The sequence below is a fragment of the Stenella coeruleoalba genome (genome assembly GCF_951394435.1).
Source record: "Stenella coeruleoalba genome assembly, chromosome: 15".
Lineage (NCBI taxonomy): Eukaryota > Metazoa > Chordata > Mammalia > Artiodactyla > Delphinidae > Stenella > Stenella coeruleoalba.
This window is the reverse complement of record NC_137161.1, coordinates 14,987,419-15,013,145: the sequence shown is the minus strand read 5'-3', so window position 1 is coordinate 15,013,145 and position 25,727 is coordinate 14,987,419. Positions and strand designations below refer to the sequence as shown.

The following is a 25,727-nucleotide window of genomic DNA, read 5'->3' as shown; positions in this document are numbered from 1 at the left end:
TTTTTCTAGTGGCAGGCAGATTCTTAACCACTGCACCACCAGGGAAGTCCCGTGACCACATTTCTTATTTGTACATTCTCTCAGAATTTCTTGCTGGAAAATGGACTACAGGAGAGAAGAGACTGAGTCAGCTTTGTGTACTTCAGTAGCTGAATAAATATTTTAAATTAATTATTCATGTTAACCGATGATTTATAAACCTACATTGTGTACAACAACAACAGCTTTTAAAGGCAGCTACCAAAAGACTTCAATATTCCTGCCTCCCAGGGAAGGGGGTGTGCGCAGCTTCAGGTGGAGGGCGCACTTCCTCATGCTGCCTCCAGGGGGCAGGCAGGGCCTTCCTTAAAGTGTGGTTCCTAATGGCTGAGGAACAAGTGACCTGATCCCAAAGAGAATCAGCAGAAGCCCCCAGTCCCACCTACATTTCTGAGACACCAGAGCGTCAAATAAAGGGTGGGATGGGGTGGGCAAGGAACTGGAACTGGGTGAGACCTATCACTGAAGCAAAAGGGCTTTAGGTGACCTCTGAGGAAGAAAGGGACCATTTCAGGAAACAGTGACACTCCTTGGGCACTGAGGAATTTCCTGAGGGGGCTTATGAAAGGTGACATCCCCCCAAATTCTCTTTGTTCTTTTTTTTTAAATGCAGTGGACGGCACACTTTAAAAGCAGCCAGGGGGGCTTCCCTGGTGGTCCAGTGGTTAAGACTTTGCCTTCCAATGCAGGGGTGTGGGTTTGACCCCTGGTTGGGAAGCTAACATCCCACATGCCTCGGGACCAAAAAACTAAAACAGAAGCAATACTGTAACAAATTCAATAAAGACTTTAAAAAGTCTGCATTAAGAAAAAAGAAAAAAGAAATCTAAAAGCAGCCGGAAACGAAGGAAGCTAATACTCCATGTGCTTTTAAAAATGGGGTGGTCACAAAGCACTGAGCTGATCTCCCTGTGCTACGCAGCTGCTTCCCACTAGCTACCTATTTTACATTTGGTAGTGTATATATGTCCATGCCACTCTCTCACTTCGTCCCAGAGGGGTGGGATAGGGAGGGTGGGAGGGAGACGCAAGAGGGAAGGGATATGGGGATATATGTATACATATAGCTGATTCACTTTGTTATACAGCAGAAACTAACACAGCATTGTAAAGCAATTATACTCCAATGAAGATGTTAAAAAAAAAAAGTGGATTGGTCTGCACACACAAAAATAAACTCAAAATGGCTTAAAGACTTAAACATAAGACATGATACCATAAAACTCCTAGAAGAGAGCATAGGCAAAACATTCTGACATAAATCGTACAAACGTTTTCTTAGGTCAGTCTCCCAAGGCAATAGAAATAAAAACAAAAATAAACAAATGGGACCTGATCAAACTTACACGTTTTTGCACAGCAAAAGGAACCATAAAAAAAAAAAAAATGAGGGGCTTCCCTGGTGGCGCAGTGGTTGAGAGTCCGCCTGCTGATGCAGGGGACACGGGTTCGTGCCCCGGTCCGGGAAGATCCCACATGCCGCGGAGCGGCTGGGCCAGTGAGCCATGGCCGCTGAGCCTGCGCGTCCAGAGCCTGTGCTCCGCAGCGGGAGAGGCCACAACAGTGAGAGGCCCCCGTAACGCAAAAAAAAAAAAAAAAAAAATGAAAAGACAACCTACGGAGTGGGAGAAAATATTTGCTAATGATGCAACAAACAAAGGATTGCATCTTTGTAAATGCAAATCAAAACTACGATGAGTTACCACCTCACACCGGTCAGAATGGCCTTCATTAAAAAGTCTACGGGCTTCCCTGGTGGCACAGTGGTTGAGAGTTCGCCTGCCGATGCAGGGGACACGGGTTCGTGCCCCGGTCTCGGAAGATCCCACATGCCGCGGAGCGGCTGGGCCTGTGAGCCATGGCCGCTGAGCCTGAGCGTCCGGAGCCTGTGCTCCGCAACGGGAGAGGCCACAACAGTGAGAGGCCCGCATACCAAAAAAAAAAAAAAAAAAAAAAAGTCTACAAATAACAAATGCTGGAGAGGGTGTGGAGAAAAGGGAACCCTCCTATGTTGTTGGTGGGAATGTAAGTCCATGCAGCCAATACGGAAAAAAGTATGGAGATTCCTTAAAAAACTAAAAATAGAAGTACCACACAACCCAGTGATCCCACTCCTGGGAATATACCCAGATAAAACTATAATTCAAAGAGATACATGCAGGGAATTCGCACAGCGGTTAAGAATCCGTCTGCCAATGCAGGGGACATGGGTTCGATCCCTGGTCTGGGAAGATCCCACATGCCATGGAGCAACTAAGCCCGTGAGCCACAACTACTGAAGCCCACGCGCCTAGAGCCCGTGCTCCACAACAAGAGAAGCCACTGCAATGAGAAGCCTGCACGTCACAACGAAGAGTAGCCTCTGCTCCCTGCAACCAGAGAAAGCCCACGTGCAACAATGAAGACCCAACACAGCCAAAAATAAATAAATTTATCAAAAAAAAGAAACGACTATAGCCAAAAAGACTTAAAAAAAAATGCACAGCTATGTTCATAGCAGCACTGTTCACAATAGCCAAAACATGGAAACAGGGGCTTCCCTGGTGGCGCAGTGGTTGAGAATCTGCCTGCTAATGCAGGGAACACGGGTTCAAGCCCTGGTCTGGGAGGATCCCACATGCCACAGATCAACTAGGCCCGTGAGCCACAACTACTGAGCCTGTGCATCTGGAGCCTGTGCTCTGCAACAGGAGAGGCCGCGATAGTTAGAGGCTCGTGCACTGCGATGAAGAGTGGCCCCCGCTTGCCACAAATAGAGAAAGCCCTCGCACAGAAACAAAGATCCAACACAGCAAAAATGAATAAATAAATAAACTCCTACCCCCAACATCTTCTTTAAAAAAAAAACAAAAAGCATGGAAACAACCTAAATGTCCATTGACGAATGGATAAAAAAATGTGATACATATATACAATGGAATATTACTCAGCCATAAAAAGAATGAAATAATGGCATTTGCAACAACATGGATGGACCTAGAGATTATCATACTAAGTGAAGTGAGTCAGAAAGAGAAAGACAAATGCCATATGATATCACTTCTATGTGGAATCTAAAATATGACACAAATGAACTTATCTACAAAACAGAAACAGACTCATAGAACAGACTTGTAGTTGCCAAGGGGTTGGCAGGGAAGGGGAGGGATAGGCTGGGAGTTTGGGGTTGGTAGATGCAAACTATTACATTTAGAATGGATAAACAACAAGGTCCTACTGTATAGCACAGGGAACTATATTATATCCTGTGATACACCATAATGGAAAAGAATATAAAAAAAGAATGTCTATGTGTGTATAACTGAGTCACTTTGCTGCACAGCAGAGACTGGCACAACATTGTAAATCAATTATACATAAATTTTTTTAAAAAGTGGGTTGGTCAGAAGTATTCAAAGAACTTCAGCACCATAATCCATGTAGTTCCCAAAGTACCCGTGTTTTTCTTAAGGCAGATACCAGAATCCTATTTTGCAAAGAAAGAAACTGTGGCTCAGAGAGGTGAAGGGATTTGCCCAAGATCACACAGCAATATCCATACCTACTGAAGTCAAATTCTTCTAATTAGTAATAAGTCCTCTTCCATTACACTGTTATAAAATAATAATTATTAATATATTAAATTATTTGTTACAATTTGCAACTTATTTACTACCATTATTGTAATCAGAACAGTCATTCATTGAGGGCTTAGTCTCAACACTTGTGCAAAGCATTTTACAAATATCACATCCTCTTAATTCTCACCATAATTCTCTGAGATTGATAGAGAAGGAGAAAAGCAACCTCTGATTCAGGGGCTGACCTGGCACCATCACTGGCCTTAAGTTCTCCTGATGAATGTAAACATTTCACAAGACATCAACATCAAACAAGGCCATCCTGGGACCATGATATATCATGACAAAAATAGGACACTCTGTAATCATGTTTAAATACAGACAAAACCAGCTAAATTATACAAGCCACCCAAATGACCAAGCATCCCCCTATTCTGCCTCATATAAGTGACTGATGCTGTTTTACCAAATACAGCTCTAACTGCTATCTAGTCTTCCCTTCTTAGAGTTAAGATAAAGATACCCATTCGGAGAACTGCCCCACTTCCTGACAGCATTCATCCAGAGGAAAGCCAGCTTCCTGAAATCCTCCCCAAAATCACCCAACACAAGCCCACGTCCTATAAGTTCTTTCTAACTTTCTCTTAATAAGATACCATATTGTTTTCCAAGGTGATTCCTATTCCTTGCTGCAGTGAGTAATAAACCCAACTAGTTCAACTAGGAATGGGAGTGATTTTAGTGGTCTCTGGCTAGAGACATTAGCAAGTACAAGCATTATCCTTATTTTATAATTAAAGAATGTAAAGCTCAGAGATGTTGAGAAATTTGCCCATGACTACAAAGAAGTAACAGAACCAGCATCAATCTGTATCCTTTTTAATTTAAATACTACACTTGCTGTGGTCCCCGTGACTCACTTTCCTCGTCTGCAGTGAAGCAGATACTCTCTGTTCTCCAAAGGTGCGTTCATCCCACATCTTCCCAGAGTCAGGAATAGGAAAACATTGTCAAAGTCACTCTACTTGGGAGAGCTGGGACCTCCTATGCTAGGAAACTCATACAGCAGTTAAGTGACATCACTATGTCGCCATTTCCTCCCTTGAAGGATTCTTAGGATGATTAATCGAAGAATGCAGGCAAAATGCTAGCACAGAGCCTGGCGCACAAAAAGGGTAGTTGCCCTTCCTTAACTGTAGTAAGAAGCCCCCTCCCCACATGTGACCTCAGGCAAGGGGCTGCCTCGGAAAAATGGACAATTAAGCCCCATGCTTCTTCTTTTCTCCTTCTGAGAGTCCAGGAGAGCAACGTGCACCCAAATTTGACCTGGCCCAAGAAGTAAGGAACGAAAGCTTTCATGTTGAGGTGTCTGTCCCACGGGTTTTTGTGTAGCTTGGGGTGGCCATTAAGAGGTAGATGGTGCTGTAATGGGTTTACTTCCCATACCTGGTAGGGCCCAGTCTGAGGACAGGAAAAAGGGAGGTGACAACTGCTCTGCAGAATAGTGAGAAGGACCACCATTTCCATGGACACTATTGGTTAAGGTTCTTAGTTGCAAACAACAGAATCCACTCCGGTTAGTTTAATTTGAATATGAATTTATTGGAATATAAGACAGACAGCTTGAAGCCACAGATAGGAAAATGAGCAACATCACTGTGAGGGAAAGGGGCTTCTTTATTGAAAAGATCTCAGCCACTGTGAGGAATGTGCATCTGCATTCATTCTTTCCTTCCTCAAGTAATTATGGACCGTCTCCTTCGTGCCAGGAACTGTGCTTAGTGCTAAGGATAAAGGGAAGACTTGTTCTCATGGTGCTTAGAGCTGACTGGATGAGACAGAGCTAAAGCAAGGAGACCCATGGGGGAAGGAGAGAGGCAGGGTTCTGCTGAGGAGGGTGGGTTGAGACGGACTCAGAGGAGATCACACTGTTTCAGAAGCAGCCACAGCCCAGCCCCGCGTGGCTCCTCCTTGACTTCAGTGTTTCGGGAGAGCACAGTTCGCAGGTTCTCTGCAAAAAAAAAGGAACTTGCTGATTGACATCTCTGAAGCCCCAGACCTGGACACCGCTCATCTCGACAGATCCTAGACTTTCCCCAAAATATGCAACCACAGTCCACCCAGGACCACAATGACCAAGAAGAAGGAAGTGAGTTTTTCAAGCCTAGGTGGGGTGCTCAGGAGAACTTCGGACATGCTCTGTAGGGTGGCTGACTCAGTGTTCCCATCTGAGAAAAGGGGAGCATGTGAGGAAGCTCAGATTCTCATGACGGGGCTTCTAGGGTGACCTTCTGCCAAGCTGGCCCGTGGAGGATGTGCTCAGTGTGCGGTTTCACAGGACACTGCAGCCACTTGTCCTGGGAGGCAGCGAGGAGGAAAGACACTGTGCAAGTGTGAATGGTGGGTGGCCCCCTGAGCACCATCTCTTTCCCCAGCCCTTCCCCTCTCACCGTGTCCTGCCCCCTTTCTTACCTATGGGTCCCCATGTGACCACCGCAGGTCTTCATGCAGTCCTGTGCTGTTGGGAAGTTGTTCTTCTTCCCTCGGCAGCCGCCGTATATAAACATGTCGCAGTGCCCGGACTTGGCGTTGTAGAAGTACCTGATCGTCCGGGCCCTGCATGGACCCGTGTGATGAGGTTCCAGGCAGAAGGCAGGCAGGGAATCTGCTGGAATGGGAGGGGCTCTGGGTCAGTTATGAGGGTGGCCATCACAGGTTGGTCTACAAGGTCAACAACTGACACCACCAGTTTGCGATAGAGAATGTTAGCGTTCTGGGGGCTGGTCAAATTGAAAAGGCCATTTGACAACCTGCTTTCTGGGACATTAGTATTAATGTTGCTAGGTGTGACCATGATATGGTAATCATGGAAAAGTTTATATCTCCTTCATGAAGTATTTCAGATTAATTGGTATGATGCCCTTGATTAGCTTCAAAAAACTACCCATGTTGGGGCTTCCCTGGTGGTGCAGTGGTTAAGAGTCAGCCTGCCAATGCAGGGGGCACGGGTTCGAGCCCTGGTCTGGGAAGATCCCGCATGGGGCAGAGCAGCTAAGCCCGTGCGCCACAACTACTGAGCCCGAGATCTAGAGTCCGCCAGCCACAGCTACTGAAGCCTGTGTGCCTAGAGCCCGTGCTCCACAACAAGAGAAGCCACTGCAATGAGAAGCCTGCGCGCCGCAGCGAAGAGTATCCCCGCTCACCACAACTAGAGAAAGCCCGCGCGCAACAATGAAGACCCAACGCAGCCAAAAACAAACAAACAAAAAACTCTACCCATGTCAATTATATCTCAATAAAGTTGGAAAGAAAAAAACTCTAAGAAAAGGAGGACACAGGTAAAAAATATTCTCCATATAACAATAATTATTGGAGCTGGTACATGGGTTTTATAATACTATTCTCTGCACTTACTTGTATGGTAAAAGGTTTCCACCATTAATAAAAAAGTGTGAAGGAATCAGGCTGTAATGGAGAAAGGCATGAAGAAAACATACCAGTGTGTTCACTTTTGTTACCTCATGGGGACTGTATAAATTGAATATTGACACTATATTGATACTGTGATTTATAATAAGAAATATATACATTTGTTCTTTGTCATTTTCCTGGCACGGAGTTCCTAAAAACCTTGGTATTTCTTTTTCTTTTTAAGGAATTTTTTTGTTTGTTTGTTTTGTTTTATATTTATTTATTTTGGCTGCACCGGGTCTTAGTTGCAGCATGCAGGATCTTTTAGTTGCAGCATGCGGACTTCTTAGCTGTGGTATGCGAACTTCTTAGCTGTGGTATGCGAACTCTTAGGTGCGGCATGCATGCGGGATCTAGTTCCCCAACAAGGGATGGAACCTGGGCCCCCTGCATTGGGAGCAAGCCGTCTTACGAACTGGACCACCAGGGAAGTTCCTAAAAACCTTGGTATTTCTTAAATGCTGAGACCAATAACGGTGTCTTTTGTTATGTGAAGTAGGTGACTTTTGGGAAGAAACTAGTAACCCCAGAATAGGCTCTGGTTGCCAGGGGAAACCACTGCCTGACAGGAAAGTTGCAACTTTCATTCCTACTCTCCTCCAAGGCCTTCCATCCACAGTTCCCCAGCCCCAAACCTCAGAGATTGGAGAGGAGCTGGAGGTCGAATAGTCACCAATGGCTAATGATTTAATGCATCATGACTAGATAATGAAGCCTCCATAGAAACCTAAACACAGCAAGACATTCATGTTATTCAAAAGGACTGGCATCGACCCAGGGAACAACATAGGTGCACGTTCCATCATTGCTCACCTGGACCCCTGCAGCATCCTGCTCCCTGGGCCTCTCTGTCTCTGCCCTTCGCCCCCCAGAGGCCATTCTGCACACTGCAGCCGCAGGGATCCTGTTACAACTTGAGTCCTACCCCATTGCTCCCACGACCAATCAGTGACTCCCCATCTCTCTGAGTCAAATTCTGATTCTTATAAAGTCCTACTTGCCCCCATGGCCTCTCTGCCTCATCTCCTTCCACGTCCCGCCCCCCCGCACCCACTCAGCTCCAGCCACCCTGGTAATTGTTGCTGCTCAAACACACCAGGCACGTTCTTTCTGCAGCCTCTGCTCCAACGCCCCCTTATCACAGAGGGTTTCGCTGATCAGTCTACAGAAAGAGCACAGCCTCCTTTATCCCCATCACTCTCTACCTTCAAAACACTCATAACCTAGCAGAGTATTCCCCCCTTTTGCTATTGTCTGTCTCCCTCCTAGAAGGCAAGGTATTTTGCCATATTTTGTCTACAGTTCTTTCCCCACACCAAGAACCATGCTTCGTAGGGACTTAATAAATATATGGCAAGGGAATAAATCTTCCATTTCATGCTCACGCCAAGTGCACAATCACTGAATAGAATGGATATAACTGAATTCCTGTTAGTGCAAAGTCTACCTGATGATGGGGAAGGTCTACATAATTATCAATCTACCTTTAACATTCTGTATCTTAAAAGGATAATAAAATAATAGTCAAAAGGGGACAAAGGCGGGACTTCCTTGGTGGTCCAGTGGTTAAGACTCTGTGCTCCCAATGCAGGGGTCTGGGTTCAATCCCTGGTCAGGGAGCTAGATCCCACATGCTGCAACTAAGAGTTTGAATGCCACAACTGAAGATTCTGCATGCCCGCATGCTGCAACTAAAAGATCCTGCATGCTGCCACTAAGACCTGGTACAGGCAAATAAATAAATATTTTTTTTAAAGGTTGGCGGGACAAGGGAAAGGGACTTGAGCCTTTACTAAGATTATATCAGCCTTGGTGCCAGGAGAAACTCACACAAGCATTGTGTTTCTTGCTTTCCCTGCAGTTGCTCAGCTCAGTGGTCCCACGTCTTTCTGATTAATTTTAATCCTAGAGGAATAATCATTATTTGACAACTAAATATTTTTTCTTGCCCAAAGGAGGTGGGTAGAGAAATTTTTTCAGATTAACACATCTTGGTGGAAAACGGATAAAATTGGCTGTGAAATGTGATTAAACTCTTTAAATTCATGACTGGTAAGCTGTTCAAAGAACCCATGTAACATGGTTCCCCTGTTCAGTGAGGAAACTGCAGAAGACTTGCCCCAGGACACACGGCATGTGGGTCATAGGGTCAGGACAAGATACTATCATGTCACAACCCATTTGATAAACTATGTGATTCTGCCAGGAATTCTGAAAATACAGATAACTGGTAAGAGTTTCTGGGTGCAGTGTCCCATGTTCATTACTTCCCTATCTCTGAGTCTCACCTAAGCCCCTGAATCACAGGAAAGAGTGAGTCTGGGTAGTGACTCTACCAACATTAACCAATTCCCCAAACATCCACTGGGCATCCCACAAGTCAATTCACTTCTGACAGTAAATCTGTGGAGTGAGTGCAGATCCCACAGGTTGAGGGCTCAAGACTGTCCTTACTTCAAACGCCAGCCACGTGATCCCGAGTTACACTTGTAACCCACTGGCTAAAACTCAGAGGTTCCATGACCCCACCTCCATGTTCAATAACCAATAGAAGTGGTGACCGAAATCAGGAAAACCCTTTACTTACCGTTCTCATGTTATTATAAAGGGTAAAGCGCAGGGACAGCGAAATGGAGGAGATGCGCAGGGCAAAGGGGGAGCAGAGGTGTGCGGAGGCCCCGTGCCCTAGTGGAGCGCAACCCCTCACAGCACCTCCATGTGCTCACCACCCCGAAAGCTCTCTGATCCCCAACGTTTATGGATCTTTATTGAGGTGTCAATAATAGGCATATTGATTGAATCATCGGCCATTGGTGATTGGTCTCCAACTCAATACCCTCCCTTCCCCCCAGAGATGCTGGGATGTGGGGTGATGAAAATTCTAGCCTCTAAACACATGATTGGGTTTTTCTGGAGATGAACCCCACCCTGAAGTTCTCTCGGGTCCCATTCCTTTACTCACCTCATTGCCATAAAAAAGACAGTAAATTCCAGGAGTTTCAGGAGGTCTGTTCCAGGAACCAGGGCAAGGATCAAATATTGATCCTTTTATTACACTACAGTGAAGTTCAGGGACACGGCACTGACCAGGAATAGAGAGTGTCAGAGATGGGATTCCTGATCTGGTAGAGGTAGGCGGGATATATATTTTAAAATTTTGACTTCTAATTTTTTTCCTGTTGAGAGTCATGAAATGCCCCTGGAGTTACAACTGCCCAACTTCCCAGGAGAAATCCAGAGAGGCTGTCAGCACCCACCCCAACCCTGCTCCCCAGCCCCTCCATGGACTCCCCTCATCCCTCCCCAGTCTGTGGAGGAGAGGTGAGCCGGGACTTACCTTTGGCATGGCTCTTGTGTTTACCCCCTGAGGTGCAGGCCACCAGGGTGCCCAGGAGGACGAGAAGGGCGATGGAGAGGCAGAGCCGGCTCATGTTCGTGGCCTTGCAGGAGGGCTTCTGAGGAAAGCTGGGGGCTGACAGAGCTTTTCATATCCCAGCTGAGGGGTGGAACACGCAGTGAGGAGGGGAGTGAGGAAGGGGTGGAGCTGGGCTGGGTCCTGTTTATTGCTTAATCTCCCCACCTAACCTGCTTCTGCCTGCTGGGGCCAAATACCCAGTAACAGCGCTTCTCAGACTTGACTCTGCCTGTGGGTCTCGTGGAAACACAGATTGTGATTCCACAGGTGGACTTTTGTCCAATATGTTGACTCAGGGAGCGTCCCAGCACCTAGAGCAGTGCATGGCAGGTGATGAATGGTCAGTGAGTGGATGAGAGCAAATCAAAGGACAGATAAGTGATCAGAAGTATGTTAGCTCAGGTCCTTCTTTTCAGCTCCTGCAGGTGTCATCCCATCTCAGCATCAATACCAGTCACCCACACCCCTACCCCTACCTAACTCAGAAGAAAGGTGTGACGCCAGGACACCTTCCTGAAACCATTGCCACAGCTTCTCAGCTGGATGGACCCTTGCTGTTTACCTGGCACTGAGGTGCAGGCTGAAGCTGAACTGGAAGAAGGCGTGTCCTCTGGGGAAGGAACCGTGTTTTCTGGGTAGAAAAAGGAGTAAGGGGTGTAAGCAGAGGGGAAGCAGGGAGCTGAACACGTCTCCACAGCATGACCTCCCACCGCCCCTCACCTGGTTTCAGAAACAGGAGAACTGCCTGCCTGAGTGGACCTCAGGGGAGCTTGGAAGGTCGCCTGCAAGAGCCCCCCTCCTGCTGTCTCTCCGCCAGTGGTTTGGGCATTCTTGGACCTCAGTTTGGGTACCAGCTCTGTCTTTTCCTAACTTTCTGCCTGAGGACTTAAACCTCCCAGAGCCCCAGTATCATCAGGTGTCACCTGAGATCCGTGCTGCCCACATCACAGGGTTGCTGTGGAAGCAGTGGAGGCAACAGACATAAATTCCTTCTCCCTGCAAAGTCACAGTCTTTGTAATGAAAATAATAGTAATGACAGCAGAAAAAACTTAGCTTCTTCTATGTGTCAGGCATTATCCTAAGCACTTGACACATATTAACTCATCAAATCCTCAAAAATCCTAAAAGAGGGAAAGAAACTCTTGGTATTTCCTCATGTTACAGAGGAGGAACCTGAGGTAACAGGAAATAATTTGCCTGAGGTCATACCTTGTAGAGAGAGTATCTGAACCCAGGGATCCGGCTTCAGAGTCTGTGCACATGCACTCTGCTGCGATGTAAGCTGTAAACGATAGTGCACGTGTCAGGGCTTACACACCCGCAATCTCTTCACTCCCATACATTCACTCCCAGTTACAATCATGTAGCACCAAGCCGCACACCCCCTCACTCATCTACACACAGACACGCATTCTTCCACAAACACACACACACACACAGACACACACACACACACACCCTGCGCTCCACTTCCAGGGTCAAGGAGAAGGGAGCTGGCTCAATGCCCAGAAGCCCCAGGAGCAAGCCCAGCCAAGTGTCAAGCGGGCGCACAGCTGGGTGATGAGCTGCAGAGGGCGGGAGGGGCTGTCTTCCTCGCACAAAGTCACCCTTTCCACTGAGAAGGGCAGGAGCTCTCAATACCGAGCTGCCCCCGGACAGAAGGGCTTCAGGAGCGGGGTACCCACAAAACAAGCCACTGTGTGTGGAGGGTCTGCTCTCTCCTGAGACATTTCACATGTGTGATTTCATTTAGCCTCATGTCGACCCTACCACATCTGGGATGCTCATCCCATTTTGCCAGCGAGAAAGCAGAGGCTCGGAGAGGTGAAGCGACTTGCTCAGGACCCACAACCAGCAGACGGCACAACTAGGATTCTAGCTCAGGAGGCCCTCTGGTCCTGCCCCTCTTCCTGCCTCAGTCTGTCCATCTGAGACCAGGGAACAGCAGATACCCCCCGCCTAACAGCAGAGATTCCACTTTTTTCCATCCTCCTCTCTCATGTGTCTGTCTTTCTCTCCCAATGTCCTCCTCCCTCTGGTCCAGGTTAGAGGCCCCCAGACCCAGGGACCCCCGAGGGGCCTGTCCTCCCTCCACCTCCCACCTCCCTGCTCAGGAGTGCCTGAGTCTCTAGTTTCAAGCCTTCCCGGCCCCTGGGGGCATCTTCAGAGAAATCGCAAGGCGGGAACATCTCAGGGGTTGTATTCTGGATAAAGACCAGTGATCCCAGCACTGTGTGACCCCAGGTCATATCTCTGCTTGTAATCCTCAGTTTTTCCCTCTGAAAAATGAGAATCTTGGAATCCATGCTATCTAGGGCCCCTTTGTGAAATGGATGGAATGCACCCGGGGCAGGCAGAAGATGTTTATCTGTTTGTGATGCTGTGCCCTGTGAGAGGTACATTCATACCCAAGACATGGGTGGCCCCTTTCTGGCTATGCGATATAACAGCACCTCACTTTTTGGAGGTACGTAGTCTTCCTCCTTCCTTATTTTAAATTTTATATATTTATTTGGCCTGGTCGCGCAGCACGTGGGATATAGTTCCCCAATCAGGGATCTAACCCGCACCCCTTGCATTGGAAGCGCAGAGACCTAACCACTGCACCGCCAGGGGAGTCCCTTAGTCTTCCTCTTTAAAAGAGGTGTCATGAGTACTGGGTTTTTAGGATTATTTTAAAGATTGAAAGGAAAAGCATAAACCAGAGCTTGCAATCTGGCTAGAATATATAAGTATTTTTAGCCAAACAGTACATTTTATAATTTTGAAACTTTTGCCAAAATTTAACAGTGGGGGATTTCATATAAAAGAGAATTTCTGGCATTGTTGGGAAAGTAAATGATTTGGCAACACAGTCCTGCAATTTAACAAGAGCCGTGAGTCTCAAACTTGAGTGAAAATCAGAATCACTTAGCCAGGCGTTCAGACACAGATTTGAGATCTCCACCTGCAGAGTTTTGCTTCAGTAAGACAGGGGCGGGACCTGAGTTTCTGCATCAAACAGGTTTCTGGGGCTGCTGATGGTACCGCTCAAGGGACCACACTTTGAAAAACATGAGCTAAGCTAAGTAGAGCTGCTCTCTTCTCATGAGGGGAGCGTTCTCTCCAGTTTCCATAATCCCCACCATGCCTTATTGTCCCCCCAGCCCCACTCCCACTCCAAATATTTCCATCCCCATCAATCACCTGGCCTGGAAGGAATTCAAATTTGTGACCCCTGGGGTGGGCTCACAGTAAGTGTTCAGTAAAAGGTAGCTTGTTCTTATTTAACAATCTTCCGAACTAAGTATTATTATTCCTATTTTACAGATGAAGCAACTGAAATTCAGCTAAGGGAAAGTGACGTGCTGGAGGTTAAAACAGCAGAAAATCAGAAAGGAGACACTTGCCAGAAACTATAAGTCATGTGGCCCCGTTTATTTCAATGTTACAAATACACAAACACACAAACAACACACAGGCAAATGTATCTGCTATTAACATAGATGATGCATCAAAGATTGTGGACAAGACGTCATGAGAGTAAAATTACATTTATCAAAAAAGGAAGAAAAGAAATAGAAAGGGAAAAGGAAAGGTTAAAATAGGAGGACACATGAGTCAGATGTAGACATGCCCACTCTAAGATGACTGTAAACAAGTGACATTGAAGATATGAGAAATTCCCAGGAACAAGGATTATGCCTTTCACCATACAATGGAGCATTCCCCTCTTGGACTGTTGGACCCATTCAAACTCCCTTCTCTCCATGGAAACTTCTCTCTCTGAGGATAGGAGCTATTTTGTTGTTTTGTCACCTAGCGTCTCTTTGTCCTTTTCCTGATACAGTAGCCTGATTTTGCTTGAGGAATGACTCTTCCCCCACCCAGGACTGATGGGATTGGGTGTCAGTCAAAGTGCCTGCTCTACCCCCAGACCAAGAGTGGCCAATCAGATGTTCTCCCTGGAATTTAACCTTGATCAATGAATCCCAAAAGACCTAAAAATGGAGGTCATTCAGAGGTGGCCTGGGAAGACCTTAGTTCTTCCTCGCTTACCATCCTTTCCAAGCTGGGACCTTTCAGCACTCCCCTCAGTCCGTGAGCTGAACTACATCAGTTAGTGCTATGGGTGCCAACAGAAGAGTCCAGAAGGATCTCACTTAAGGGTACAATCAGGAAGGGAGAATGGATGCCACTACATCCCCACACCGTTGCCACAAATTCCTTCTCTGCTCCCAATAGCCAGAGTCAGTTTCTGTTGCTCATAACCAGCGAGATCTGCTGCCTTTACCAGGGTCACCACCAAGTTCCGCATTTTTCTATCCAGTGGCCTTTTCTCAGCCATCCTCCTCCTCTAACTCACAGGTAAGGCCCTCATGGCATAAATGCGAACAAAATTCTTTACCAAAATTGGTTTCCACTTGGTCTCAGTACACACAGAAAAATAATAATGAAAAGCAGAGGTTCCCCATTTGAAGAACTTTGAATATCTTCTGGGGAATCTCCGGGGCTTTTGAACACACAGATCTCCAACGTCTTTCAAGGAAAATCATGGGAGACAGAGAGTGATAAGCTTGGATCCCAGCCCCTGCCAGTATTGGTTATGTGACCTTGGAGAAGGGCTGAAACCTCTGAGCTTCAGCTTGTATCACTCTCAAACAGAAGCAAAACTTATTAAAATTGTTGCAATATTGAGACATTAGGATGTACGTGCAGGGCTTGGCACATAGTAGGTTGTCAATAAGTGGTAACGGATGTTTTATATTATGAATTCTACCTCTCTCAGAGTTACTTAGACATTCTCATCCACTCAGTTACTTTTACCAACACATCGCGACAGGGAACTGCCTCTGCTACTTTCGCCCTCTGAGCTACTAGCAATACTTCCCCCTTCTCTGAGCCTCAGTTTCCTTCTATGTAAATGGAAGGATGACTCCCTCTCTATGGACACAATTCAAGATCTATATGTGCTCACAAATGTATAATGCTAGCAAATTGATTAGGCCACACTGCTAGTGAATTGGCAGAGCCAGAGTTTGAAGCCATGGACTCTGATCAAAGGTTTCAGTCGTCACATATTTTATCCCTAATAAACATTTCATGAACAAGGGAATGAACGAATCAATGTCTGCTCAACATCTTTGCCTAAGTGTTCTAGAAGCACCATGGACTCAACGTTGACCAAACTGAATTTATTGTCTTTCCTTCTAAAGACTTGCTTCCCCTACCTTCCCCCAGAAGGCTGAGTGCTGTCCTTCATTCTACCTTTTTCTCACTCCCTGTGAGCAATCTCATAGCAAAGTCCGTTGGTTGTACCTCCTCAGTTCTCAGCTGAAAGTTCACTTCAGAATAAGATGAAGACACCTGATCATAGAACTGCCCCACTTCCTTACAGCATCCATCCTGAGCAAAGCCAGCTTCCTGAAACTCTCCTGCAAATAACCTCAGGGAAACCCACATCCTTTAAGTCCTTCAACAACCTCTTAATGAGATGCTATATCATTCATTGTCCCTTGCTGCAGTGAGTAATAAACCCAACTCGTTCAGTTTGTAAGTGGACTGTTTCTAGTGGTCTGTGGTTGGAAACATGGACAGGTATAAGCCTTTTTCCTTATTGTGTAATTATTGTCTCCCCACATAAGCAGGCTTCCTGCTTCTGCCTGCTGGGACCAAATGCCCAGTAACAGCACTTCTCAATGATCCCCTGCAAACCACCCCCCACTCGGATCTCTCCACCAGTGGTTTTGGGATTGGAGGACCTCAGTTTGCGTCCCACCTCTCCCTTTTCCTAACTTTGTGACCTGGGGCCAGAAATCTGCCAGAGCCCCTTGTCATCAGGTACCGCATGAGACCCGTGCTGCCCACGTCGTGAGGTTGCTGAGGAAGCAGTGGAGGCAACAGACATGTATTCTGTCTCCCTGCAACGTCAAAGTCCTTGTAATAAGAACAATAGTGAGCTATATGACAGTTAACACTTAGCCCCTTTGATCAGGGGGTATAATAAAGGCAAGGTGGGGTGGGAAAAGGGCAGAATAGGGGTAAGGTCAATCACTGAAGCAAGAGGGTTTTTGGTTACCTCTGACAAAGAAGGAGACCTATTTGGAAGAGAGACTGTGGCTCTCCTCTGGCACTGGGAGAACTTCATGAGGGTGGACTTCTAGAAGGGGACACTTCAGCAATCAATGCTATTTGTTCCTTTACTACAGTCCACAGCACATTTAAAAAGCAGTCAGGAACCAAGGAAACTAAACCTCTATGTGCTTCTAGAAAATTTGCTTTTGTAAGTGGTGTGCAGAGAACTTGAGCAGCCTAATCAACATGGTCCTCAAAAGGGCCCAAACCTGGGGATTTCTTAAGGCACATACCATCATCCTCTTTTACAAAGAAAGAATCTGTGGCTCAGAGAGGTGAAGTGACTTGCCCAAGATCACACAGCAACACAGTGAGTTACTGGAGCCAATCTCTTTTCATGAATACCAAGTCATTTCCCCATTCACTGTTATATATTAATAATTATTAAATAAATATATTTATAGTATTACTCTTACCATTATCTGATTACACATTCACTAAAAGTTTACTCTGCCAATACTTGTACAAAGCATTTAACAAATATCATATCTTTTTAACTGTCCTCACAACTTTATGAGATTGATAGAGAAAGAGAAATGCAGTCTCTGAGTTCTAAGACCTGACCTGACATCACAGTGCGCTTTACGTTCTCCTACTCAACAGCACTATTTCAGAAACCTTCAACATCAGACAAGGTCATTCTGTGTGCATGATGGATCAAGACAAAAATAGGACATTCGGTAATGATGTTTGAACACAGGCAAAAAGAGGTAAATTATACAAACCACCAAAATATCCAAGCATTCCCCTGTATTGAGTGACTGCTACGTCTTTACCAAGTACAGCTGTAACCTCTAGCTAGTCTTCCCTTCTTAGAGTTAAGATACCCATTCAGAGAAATGCCCCATTTCCTGAGAGCATCCATCCAGAGCAGAGTCAGCTTCCTGAAACACACACCCCCGCCAACCAAATCACCTAACACAAGCCCTCATCCTATAAGTTCTATCTAACATTCTCTTAATGAGATATCATATTGTCTTCCAAGGTGATTCTTATTCCTTGCTGCAGTGAGTAATAAACCCAACTAGTTCAACTAGGAAAGGGAGTGTTTCTAGGTGTCTCTGGCTAGTTAAAAAGTACAAGCTAGGGCTTGCCTGGTGGCGCAGTGGTTGAGAGTCCGCCTGCCGATGCAGGGGACGCGGGTACGTGCCCCGGTCCGGGAAGATCCCACATGCCGCGGAGAGGCTGGGCCCGTGAGCCATGGCCACTGAGCCTGCGCGTCCGGAGCCTGTGCTCCGCAGCGGGAGAGGCCACAACAGTGAGAGGCCCACGTACCGCAAAAAAAAAAAAAAAAGTACAAGCTAGAGACGTCTCTGGCTAGTTAAAAAGTACAAGCATTATCCTTATTTTATAATTAAAGAAAGTAAAGCTGAGAGATGTTGGGAATTTGCCCAAGACTATAAGGAAGTGAGTAATGGAATCAGCGCCATCTGCGTCCTTGTTTATTTGAATACTATGCTTGCTGTGGTCCCCGTGCCTCCCTTTCCTCATCTGCAGTGAAGCAGATACTCTCGGTTCTCCAAAGGTGCCTGCGGCCCACATCTTCCCAAGGCAGGAGCGTGAAAACATTGTCAAAGTCGCTCTATTTGGGAGAGGTGGGACCTGCTGTGTTACAAAACTCCTACGGCAGCTAAGTGACATCTCCGTGTCACTGCTTCCGCCCTTGAAGGATTCTTAGGATGATTAATAGAAGAATGCAGGCAAAATGTTAACACAGAGCCAGGCACACTGAAAGGGCAGTTGCCCTTCTGTAACTGAAGTAAGAAGCCCCTCCCCACACGTGACCTCAGGCAAGGGGATTCCTACTGCAAATGGACAACTGAGTCCCATACTCCTTTCTTTGTTCTTCTGAGAGTCCAGGAGAGCAACCTCTGCACCCAGATTTGACCTGGCCCAAGAAGTAAAGAAAGAAGCTTTCATGCTGAGGTGTCTCTCACCCGGGTTTTAGTGTCGCTTGGGGTAGCCACTCAGAGGTAGATGGTGCTGTAATGGGTTTGCTTCCTATACCCGGCAGGGCCCAGTGTGAGGACAGGAAAAGGGGAGGTGCCGGCTGCTCTGCAGAAGAGTGCGAAGGACCCGCATCTCCGTGGACCCTAGTGGTGAAGGTTCTTAGGGGCAAACCGCAGAATCCACTCCAGTTAGTTTAATTTGAATTTATTGGAATATAAGCCAGACTGTTTGAAGCGACAGAAGGAAAATGTACAACATCACTGCGAGGGAAAGGGGCTTCTTTATTGAAAAGACCTCTGCCACCACGGATACTGAGAACTGGATGCCAGAATTTCCACCTTGGCCACCCACAAGGAGAGCAGTGATGGTGGGGTGGGGGATGAAGGTGAGGATGCAGTGAGGATGTGGCTTGAGACAAGAATCCTGACATGAGGAATGTGCTCTTGCATTCACTCCTTCCTTCCTTAAATAATTATGGACCATCTCCTCTATGCCAGGACCTGTGCTAAGTGCTAGGGATAAAGGGAAGACTTGTTCTCATGGTGCTTAGAATCCACTGGATGAGACAGAACTAAGGCAAGTAGACCCATGGGGGAAGGAGAGAGGCAGGGTTCTGCTGAGGAGGGTGGGGTTGAGACGGACTCAGAGGAGATCACACTGTTTCAGAAGCAGCCACAGCCCAGCCCCGCGTGGCTCCTCCTTGACTTCAGGGTTTCGGGGTGGTACAGTTCGCAGGTCCTCTGCAAAAAGAAAGGAACTTGCTGATTGACATCTCTGAAGCCCCAGACCTGGACACCGCTGACCTTGACAGATCCTAGACTTTCCCAGAAATATGCAACCACAGTCCACCCAGGACCAGAATGACCAAGAAGAAGGAAGTTTTTCAAGCCTAGGTGGGGAGCTCAGGAGAACTTCGGACATGCTCTGTAGGGTGGCTGACTCAGTGTTCCCATCTGAGAAAAGGGGAGCATGTGAGGAAGCTCAGATTCTCATGACGGGGCTTCTAGGGTGACCTTCTGCCAAGCTGGCCCGTGGAGGATGTGCTCAGTGTGCGGTTTCACAGGACACTGCAGCCACTTGTCCTGGGAGGCAGCGAGGAGGAAAGACACTGTGCAAGTGTGAATGGTGGGTGGCCCCCTGAGCACCATCTCTTTTTCTCAGCCCTTCCCCTCCCACCCTGTCCTGCCCCCTTCCTTACCCGTGGGTCACCACAGGACCACCGCAGGTCTTCATGCAGTCCTCTGGCGTCAGGAAGTTGTTCTTCCCTCGGCAGCCGCTGTATATAAACATGTCGCAGTGCCCGGACTTGGCGTTGTAGAAGTACCTGACCTTCCGGGCCCTGCAGGGACCCGTGTGATGAGGTTCCAGGCAGAAGGCAGGCTGAGAACCTTATGGGATGGGAGGGGCTATGGGTCAGTTATGAGGACCGTCATCGCAGTTTGGTCTACAATGTCAACAACTGAAACCACCAGTGTGTCTTGCAATAGAGACGTTAGGGTTATGGGGACGGGTCAAACTGAAAAGGCCATTTGACAACCTGCTTTCTGGGATATTATTATTAATGTTCCTAGGTGTGACATGATATGGGAAACATGCACAAATTGATATCTCCATCATGAAATATTTTAAGATTAATTGGTACGATGCCTTGGATTAGGTTGCAAAAACTCTACCAAAAAAGAATAAAAAACGGCAGACAAGGTAAAAAATATTCGTCATATGTCAGTAATTATTGGAGCTGGTACCTGGGTTTTATAAGACTATTCTCTGCATTACTTGTATGGTAAAGAGTTTCCACCATTAATAAAAAAGTGTGAAGGAATCAGGCTGTAATGGAGAAAGGCATGAAGAACACATACCAGGGTGTTCTCTTTTGTTACGGCACAGGGACTCTCTAAATTGAATATTGACGCTATATTGATACTGTGACTTATAATAAGCTATATATATATATATATATATATATATATATATACTTGTTCTTTGTAATATCCTGGCACAGAGTTCTTACAAACCTTGCTATTTCCTAAGTGCTGAAAGCAAAAAAAGTGTCTTTTGTTATGTGAACTAGGTGACTTTTGGGAAGACCCTAGTAACCCCAGAATGGGCTCTGGTTGCCAGGGGAAACCACTGCCTGACAGGAGGCTTGCAACTTTCATTCCTACCCTCTCCCTCGTGGCCTCCCATCCGCAGTTCAGCCCGCCACCCAACGTCAGGGATCGGAGAGGAGCTGGAGGTTGAACAGTCACCAATGGCTAATGATTTAAGGCATCATGACTAGATAATGAAGCCCCCATAGAAACCTCAACAGAGGAAGAGATTCATGTTGTGAACATGCATCTGGCATCGACCCAGGGAACAACATAGGTACTCGTTCCATCATTGCTCACCTGGACCCCTGCAGCAGCCTGCTCCCTGGGCCTCTGTCTCTGCCCTTGGTCCCCTAGAGGCCACTCTCTGCACTGCAGCCACAGGGATCCTATCCCGTTGCTCCCATGACCAGTCCCTCAGTGACTCCCCATCTCTCTCACAGTCAAATTCCGATTCTCATCCTACAAGGCTGGTCAGGACCTGTCCCCATGGCCTCTTTGGTCTCATCCCTTCCGCCCTGCTCCCCTCCCACCCACTCAGCTCCAGCCACCCTGGTAATTGCTGCCGCTGGTTCACAGCAGGCACGTTCTTTCTGCAGCCTCTGCTCCAACACCCCCTTATCACAGAGGGTTTCGCTGATCAGTCTACGGAAAGAGCACAGCCTCTTTTATCCCCATCACTCTCTACCTTCAAAAACTCATAACCTAGCAGAGCATTTCCCCTTTTGCTATTGTCGGTCTCACTCTGAGAAGGCAAGGTATTTTTCCATATTCTGTCTACAGCTTTCCCCACACCAAAAACCAAGCCTGTAGGGACTTAATAAATATATGGCCAGGGAACGAATCTTCCATTTCATGCTCATGCCGAGCGCACAGTCATTGAATAGAATGGAGATAATGGAATTCCTGTTAGTGCAAAATCTCCTTGATGATGCGGCAGGTCTACGTGATTATCAATCTACCTCTCATTCCATATCCTGAGAGGGTAATAAAATGATAGTCAAAAGAGGACAAAGGAAAGGGCCTTGAGCCTTTACTAAGACTGTATCAGCCTTGGTCCCAGGAGCAACTCACAGAAGCGCTGTGTTTCTTGCTTTCCCTGCAGTTGCTCTGCTCAGTGGTCCCACATCTTTCTGATTAATTTTAATCCTAGAGGAATAATCATTATTTGACACCTCAATATTTTTTCTTTCCCAAAGGAGGTGGGTAGAGAAATTTTTTCAATTTAACACATCTTGGTGGAAAATGGACAAAATTGGCCATGAAATGTGTTTAAACTCTTTAAATTCATGAATGGTAAGCTGTTCAAAAACCCATGTAACGTGGTTCCCGTTTTCAAGTGAGGAAACTGCAGAAGACTTGCCCCAGGACACATGGCATGTGGGTGATAGGGTCAGGACAAGATACTGTCATGTCACAACCCATTAGATAAACTACCTGATTCTGCCAGGAATTCTGAAAATACAGGTAACTGGTAAGAGTTTCTGGCTGCAGTGTCCAACTTCCATTATTCCCCTGTCCCAAGCCTCACTGGAGCCCCCAAATCACAGGGAAGACTGACTCTGGTTTTTCCCTGACACCAAATAGGTGGCGTCTCTACCAACACCAAACAATTCCCTAAACACCCACTGGGCATCCCAGAAGGCAATTTACTTCTGATACTAAATCCATGGAGTTAGTGCAGATCCCACAGGTTGAGGACTCAAGACTGTCCTCACTTCAAATGAGAGCCATGTGGTCCGGAGTCACTCATGCTTGTGACCGACTGGCTACGAATCGGAGGTTCCATGACCCCACCTCCATGTTCACTAACCAATAGAAGTGCAGACAGAACTCAGGAAAACCCTTTACTTACCGTTCCCAGGTTATTATAAAGGGTAAAGCGCAGGGACAGCGAAATGGAGGAGATACGCAGGGCAAAGGGGGAATAGAGGTGTGCGGAGGCCCCGTGCCCTAGTGGAGTGCAACCCCTCACAGCACCTCCATGTGTTCACCACCCCGAAAGCTCTCTGATCCCCAATATTTATGGATCTTTATTGAGGTGTCAATAATAGGCGTATTGATTGAATCATCGGCCATTGGTGATTGATCTCCATCTCAATACCCTCCCGTCTCCCCAGAGATGCTGGAATGCGGGCTGTTGAAAGTTGTAACCTCTAAACACATGACTGGGTTTTTTTGGAGACCAGCCCCATCCTACAGGTCTCTCCGTGGCCTTCCTTTTCTCACCTCATTACCAAAAATAACCCCAGTAAATTCCAGGAGTTTCTGGAGGTCTGTTCCAGGATCAGGGCAAGGATCAAATATTGATCTTCTTATTACACTACAGTGAAGTTCAGGGACATGGCAATGACCAGGAATAGAGAGTCTCAGAGATGGGATTCCTGATCTGGTAGAGGTAGGCGGCATATATATTTTTTAATTTTAATTTTTTTTCCTATTGAGAGTGAGGAAATGTCCCTGGAGTTACAACTGCCCAACTTCCCAGGAGAAATCCAGAGAGGCTGTCAGCATCCACCCCACCCCTGCTCCCCAACCCCTTCCACGGACTCCCCTCACTCCCCCCTCCCCCCAGCCTGTAGAGGAGAGGTGGGTCAGGACTTACCTTTGGCCTGGTTGCTGGTTTCACCTTCGGTGTGGTTGCTGGTTTTACCCCCCTGGATGCCGGCCAGCAGGGTGCCCAGGAGGACGAGAAGGGCGATGGAGAGGCAGAGCCGGCTCATGATCGTGGCCTTGCAGGAGGGCTTCTGAGGAAAGCTGGGGGCTGACAGAGCTTTTCATATCCCAGCTGAGGGGTGGGACAGGCAGTGAGGAGGGGAGTGAGGAAGGGGTGGAGCTGGGCTGGGTCCTGTTTATTGTGTAATCTCCCCACCTAACCTGCTTCTGCCTGCTGGGGCCAAATGCCCAGTAACAGCGCTTCTCAGACTTGACTCTCCCTGTGGGTCTCGTGGAAACACAGATTGTGATCCCACAGGTGGAATTTTGTCCAATATGTTGACTCAGGGAGCGTCCCAGCACCTAGAGCAGTGCATGGCGGTGATGAGTGAATGAGAGCAAATCAAAGGATGGATAAGTGAACAACAGTGTGTTAGCTCAGGTCCTCCTTTTCAACTCCTGCAGGTTTCATTACAGCTGGGAACTATGCGCTTCACCCTCACCCCTACCACTGCCTAACTCAGAAGACAGGTGTGACACAGGACACCTTCTGCAACCATTGCCACAGCTCCTCAGCTGGATGGACCCTTGCTGTTTACCTGGCACTGGCCCAGGCAGAAGCCCTCCTGAGGCAGCAACCCTGTTTTCTCAGTAGAAAAAGGAGTAAGGGGTGTGGGCAGAGGGGAAGCAGGGAGCTGAACACGTCTCCACAGCATGACCTCCCATTTCCCCTCGTCGGGTTTCAGAAACAGGAGAGCTGCCTGCCTGAGTGGACCTCAGGGGAGCTTGGAAGATCGCCCACAATAGCCTCCATCCTCCTGTCTCTCCCCCAGTGGTTTTGGAACCATAGGACCTCAGTTTGGGTACCAGCTCTGCCTTTTCCTAACTTTGTGCCCTGAAGACTTAAATCTCCCAGAGCCCTGTGTTTTCCAGTGTCACATGAGGTCAATGCTGCCAGCATCATGCGTTTCTGTGGAAGAAGTGGAGGCAATAGACATATATTCTTCTCCCTGAGAAGTCAAAGTCCTTGTAATAATAATAATAATGTCATTACAGCAGATAAAACTTAGCTTCTTGATGTGTCAGACATTATCCTAACTACTTGACATATATTAACTCATCTAATCCTCAAAAATCTTAAAAGAGGTGGTGAAGAATTTTTGATATTTCCTCATGTTACAGAGGAGGAACCTGAGGTAATAAGAAAGAATTTGCCTAAAGATATAGGGTGTAGAGAGAGTATCTGAACCCAGGGATCCGGCTTCAGAGTCTGTGCACCATGCACTCTACTGCTTTGTAAGTTGAAACTATAGTGCACGTGTGAGGGCTTACACACCCACAGTCCCTTCACTCACTCCCATATATTCACTCCCAGTTACAATCATGTAGCACCAATGCCCCCTCAACTCACTCATCCACACATACTCAAGCAATCTGCCACTAACACACACACACACACACACACACACACACACACACACACCCTGCGCTCCACTTCCAGGGTCAAGGAGAAGGGAGCTGGCTCAATGCCCAGAAGCCCCAGGAGCAAGTCCAGCCAAGTGTCAAGCGGGCGCACAGCTGGGTGAGGAGCTGCAGAGGGCGGGAGGGGCTGTCTTCCTCGCACAAAGTCACCCTTTCCACTGAGAAGGGCAGGAGCTCTCAATACCGAGCTGCCCCCGGACAGAAGGGCTTCAGGAGCGGGGTACCCACAAAACAAGCCACTGTGTGTGGAGGGTCTGCTCTCTCCTGAGACATTTCACATGTGTGATTTCATTTAGCCTCATGTCGACCCTACACATCTGGGATGCTCATCCCATTTAGCCGGCGAGAAAGCAGAGGCTCAGAGAGGTGAAGCGACTTGCTCAGGACCCACAACCAGCAGACGGCACAACTAGGATTCTAGCTCAGGAGGCCCTCTGGTCCTGCCCCTCTTCCTGCCTCAGTCTGTCCATCTGAGACCAGGGAACAGCAGAGACGCCCCGCCTAACAGCAGAGACTCCTCTTTTCTGCCCCCTCCTCTCTCATGTGTCTGTCTTTCTCTCCCAATGTCCTCCTCCCTCTGGTCCAGGTTAGAGGCCCCCAGACCCAGGGACCCCCGAGGGGCCTGTCCTCCCTCCACCTCCCACCTCCCTGCTCAGGAGTGCCTGAGTCTCTAGTTTCAAGCCTTCCCGGCCCCTGGGGCATCTTCAGAGAAATCACAAGGCGGGAACATCACAGGGGTTGTATTCTGGATAAAGACCAGTGATCCCAGCACTGTGGGACCCCAGTCATATCTCTGCTTCTAATCCTCACTTTTTCCCTCTGAAAAATGAGAATCTTGGAATCCATGCTATCTAGGGCCCCTTTGTGAAATGGATGGAATGCACCCGGGGCAGGCAGAAGATGTTTATCTGTTTGTGATGCTGTGCCCTGTGAGAGGTACATTCATACCC

The 25,727-nt window shown here is 47.4% G+C and overlaps 1 protein-coding gene across 1 annotated transcript; it reads right to left on the bottom strand.

The window, feature by feature from the left end:
• Positions 1 to 5,032: 5,032 nt before the first annotated feature.
• Positions 5,033 to 23,363, bottom strand: LOC307198023 (carboxypeptidase inhibitor SmCI-like; the record flags this gene model as incomplete). Its single annotated transcript, XM_079944606.1, has 6 exons — positions 5,033 to 5,060; positions 6,072 to 6,267; positions 10,408 to 10,535; positions 11,048 to 11,116; positions 19,749 to 19,938; positions 23,246 to 23,363. 6 exons carry the CDS (start codon positions 23,361 to 23,363, stop codon positions 5,033 to 5,035), a joined length of 729 nt encoding a protein of 242 aa, XP_079800732.1.
• Between the last annotated feature and the right edge of the window lie 2,364 nt (positions 23,364 to 25,727).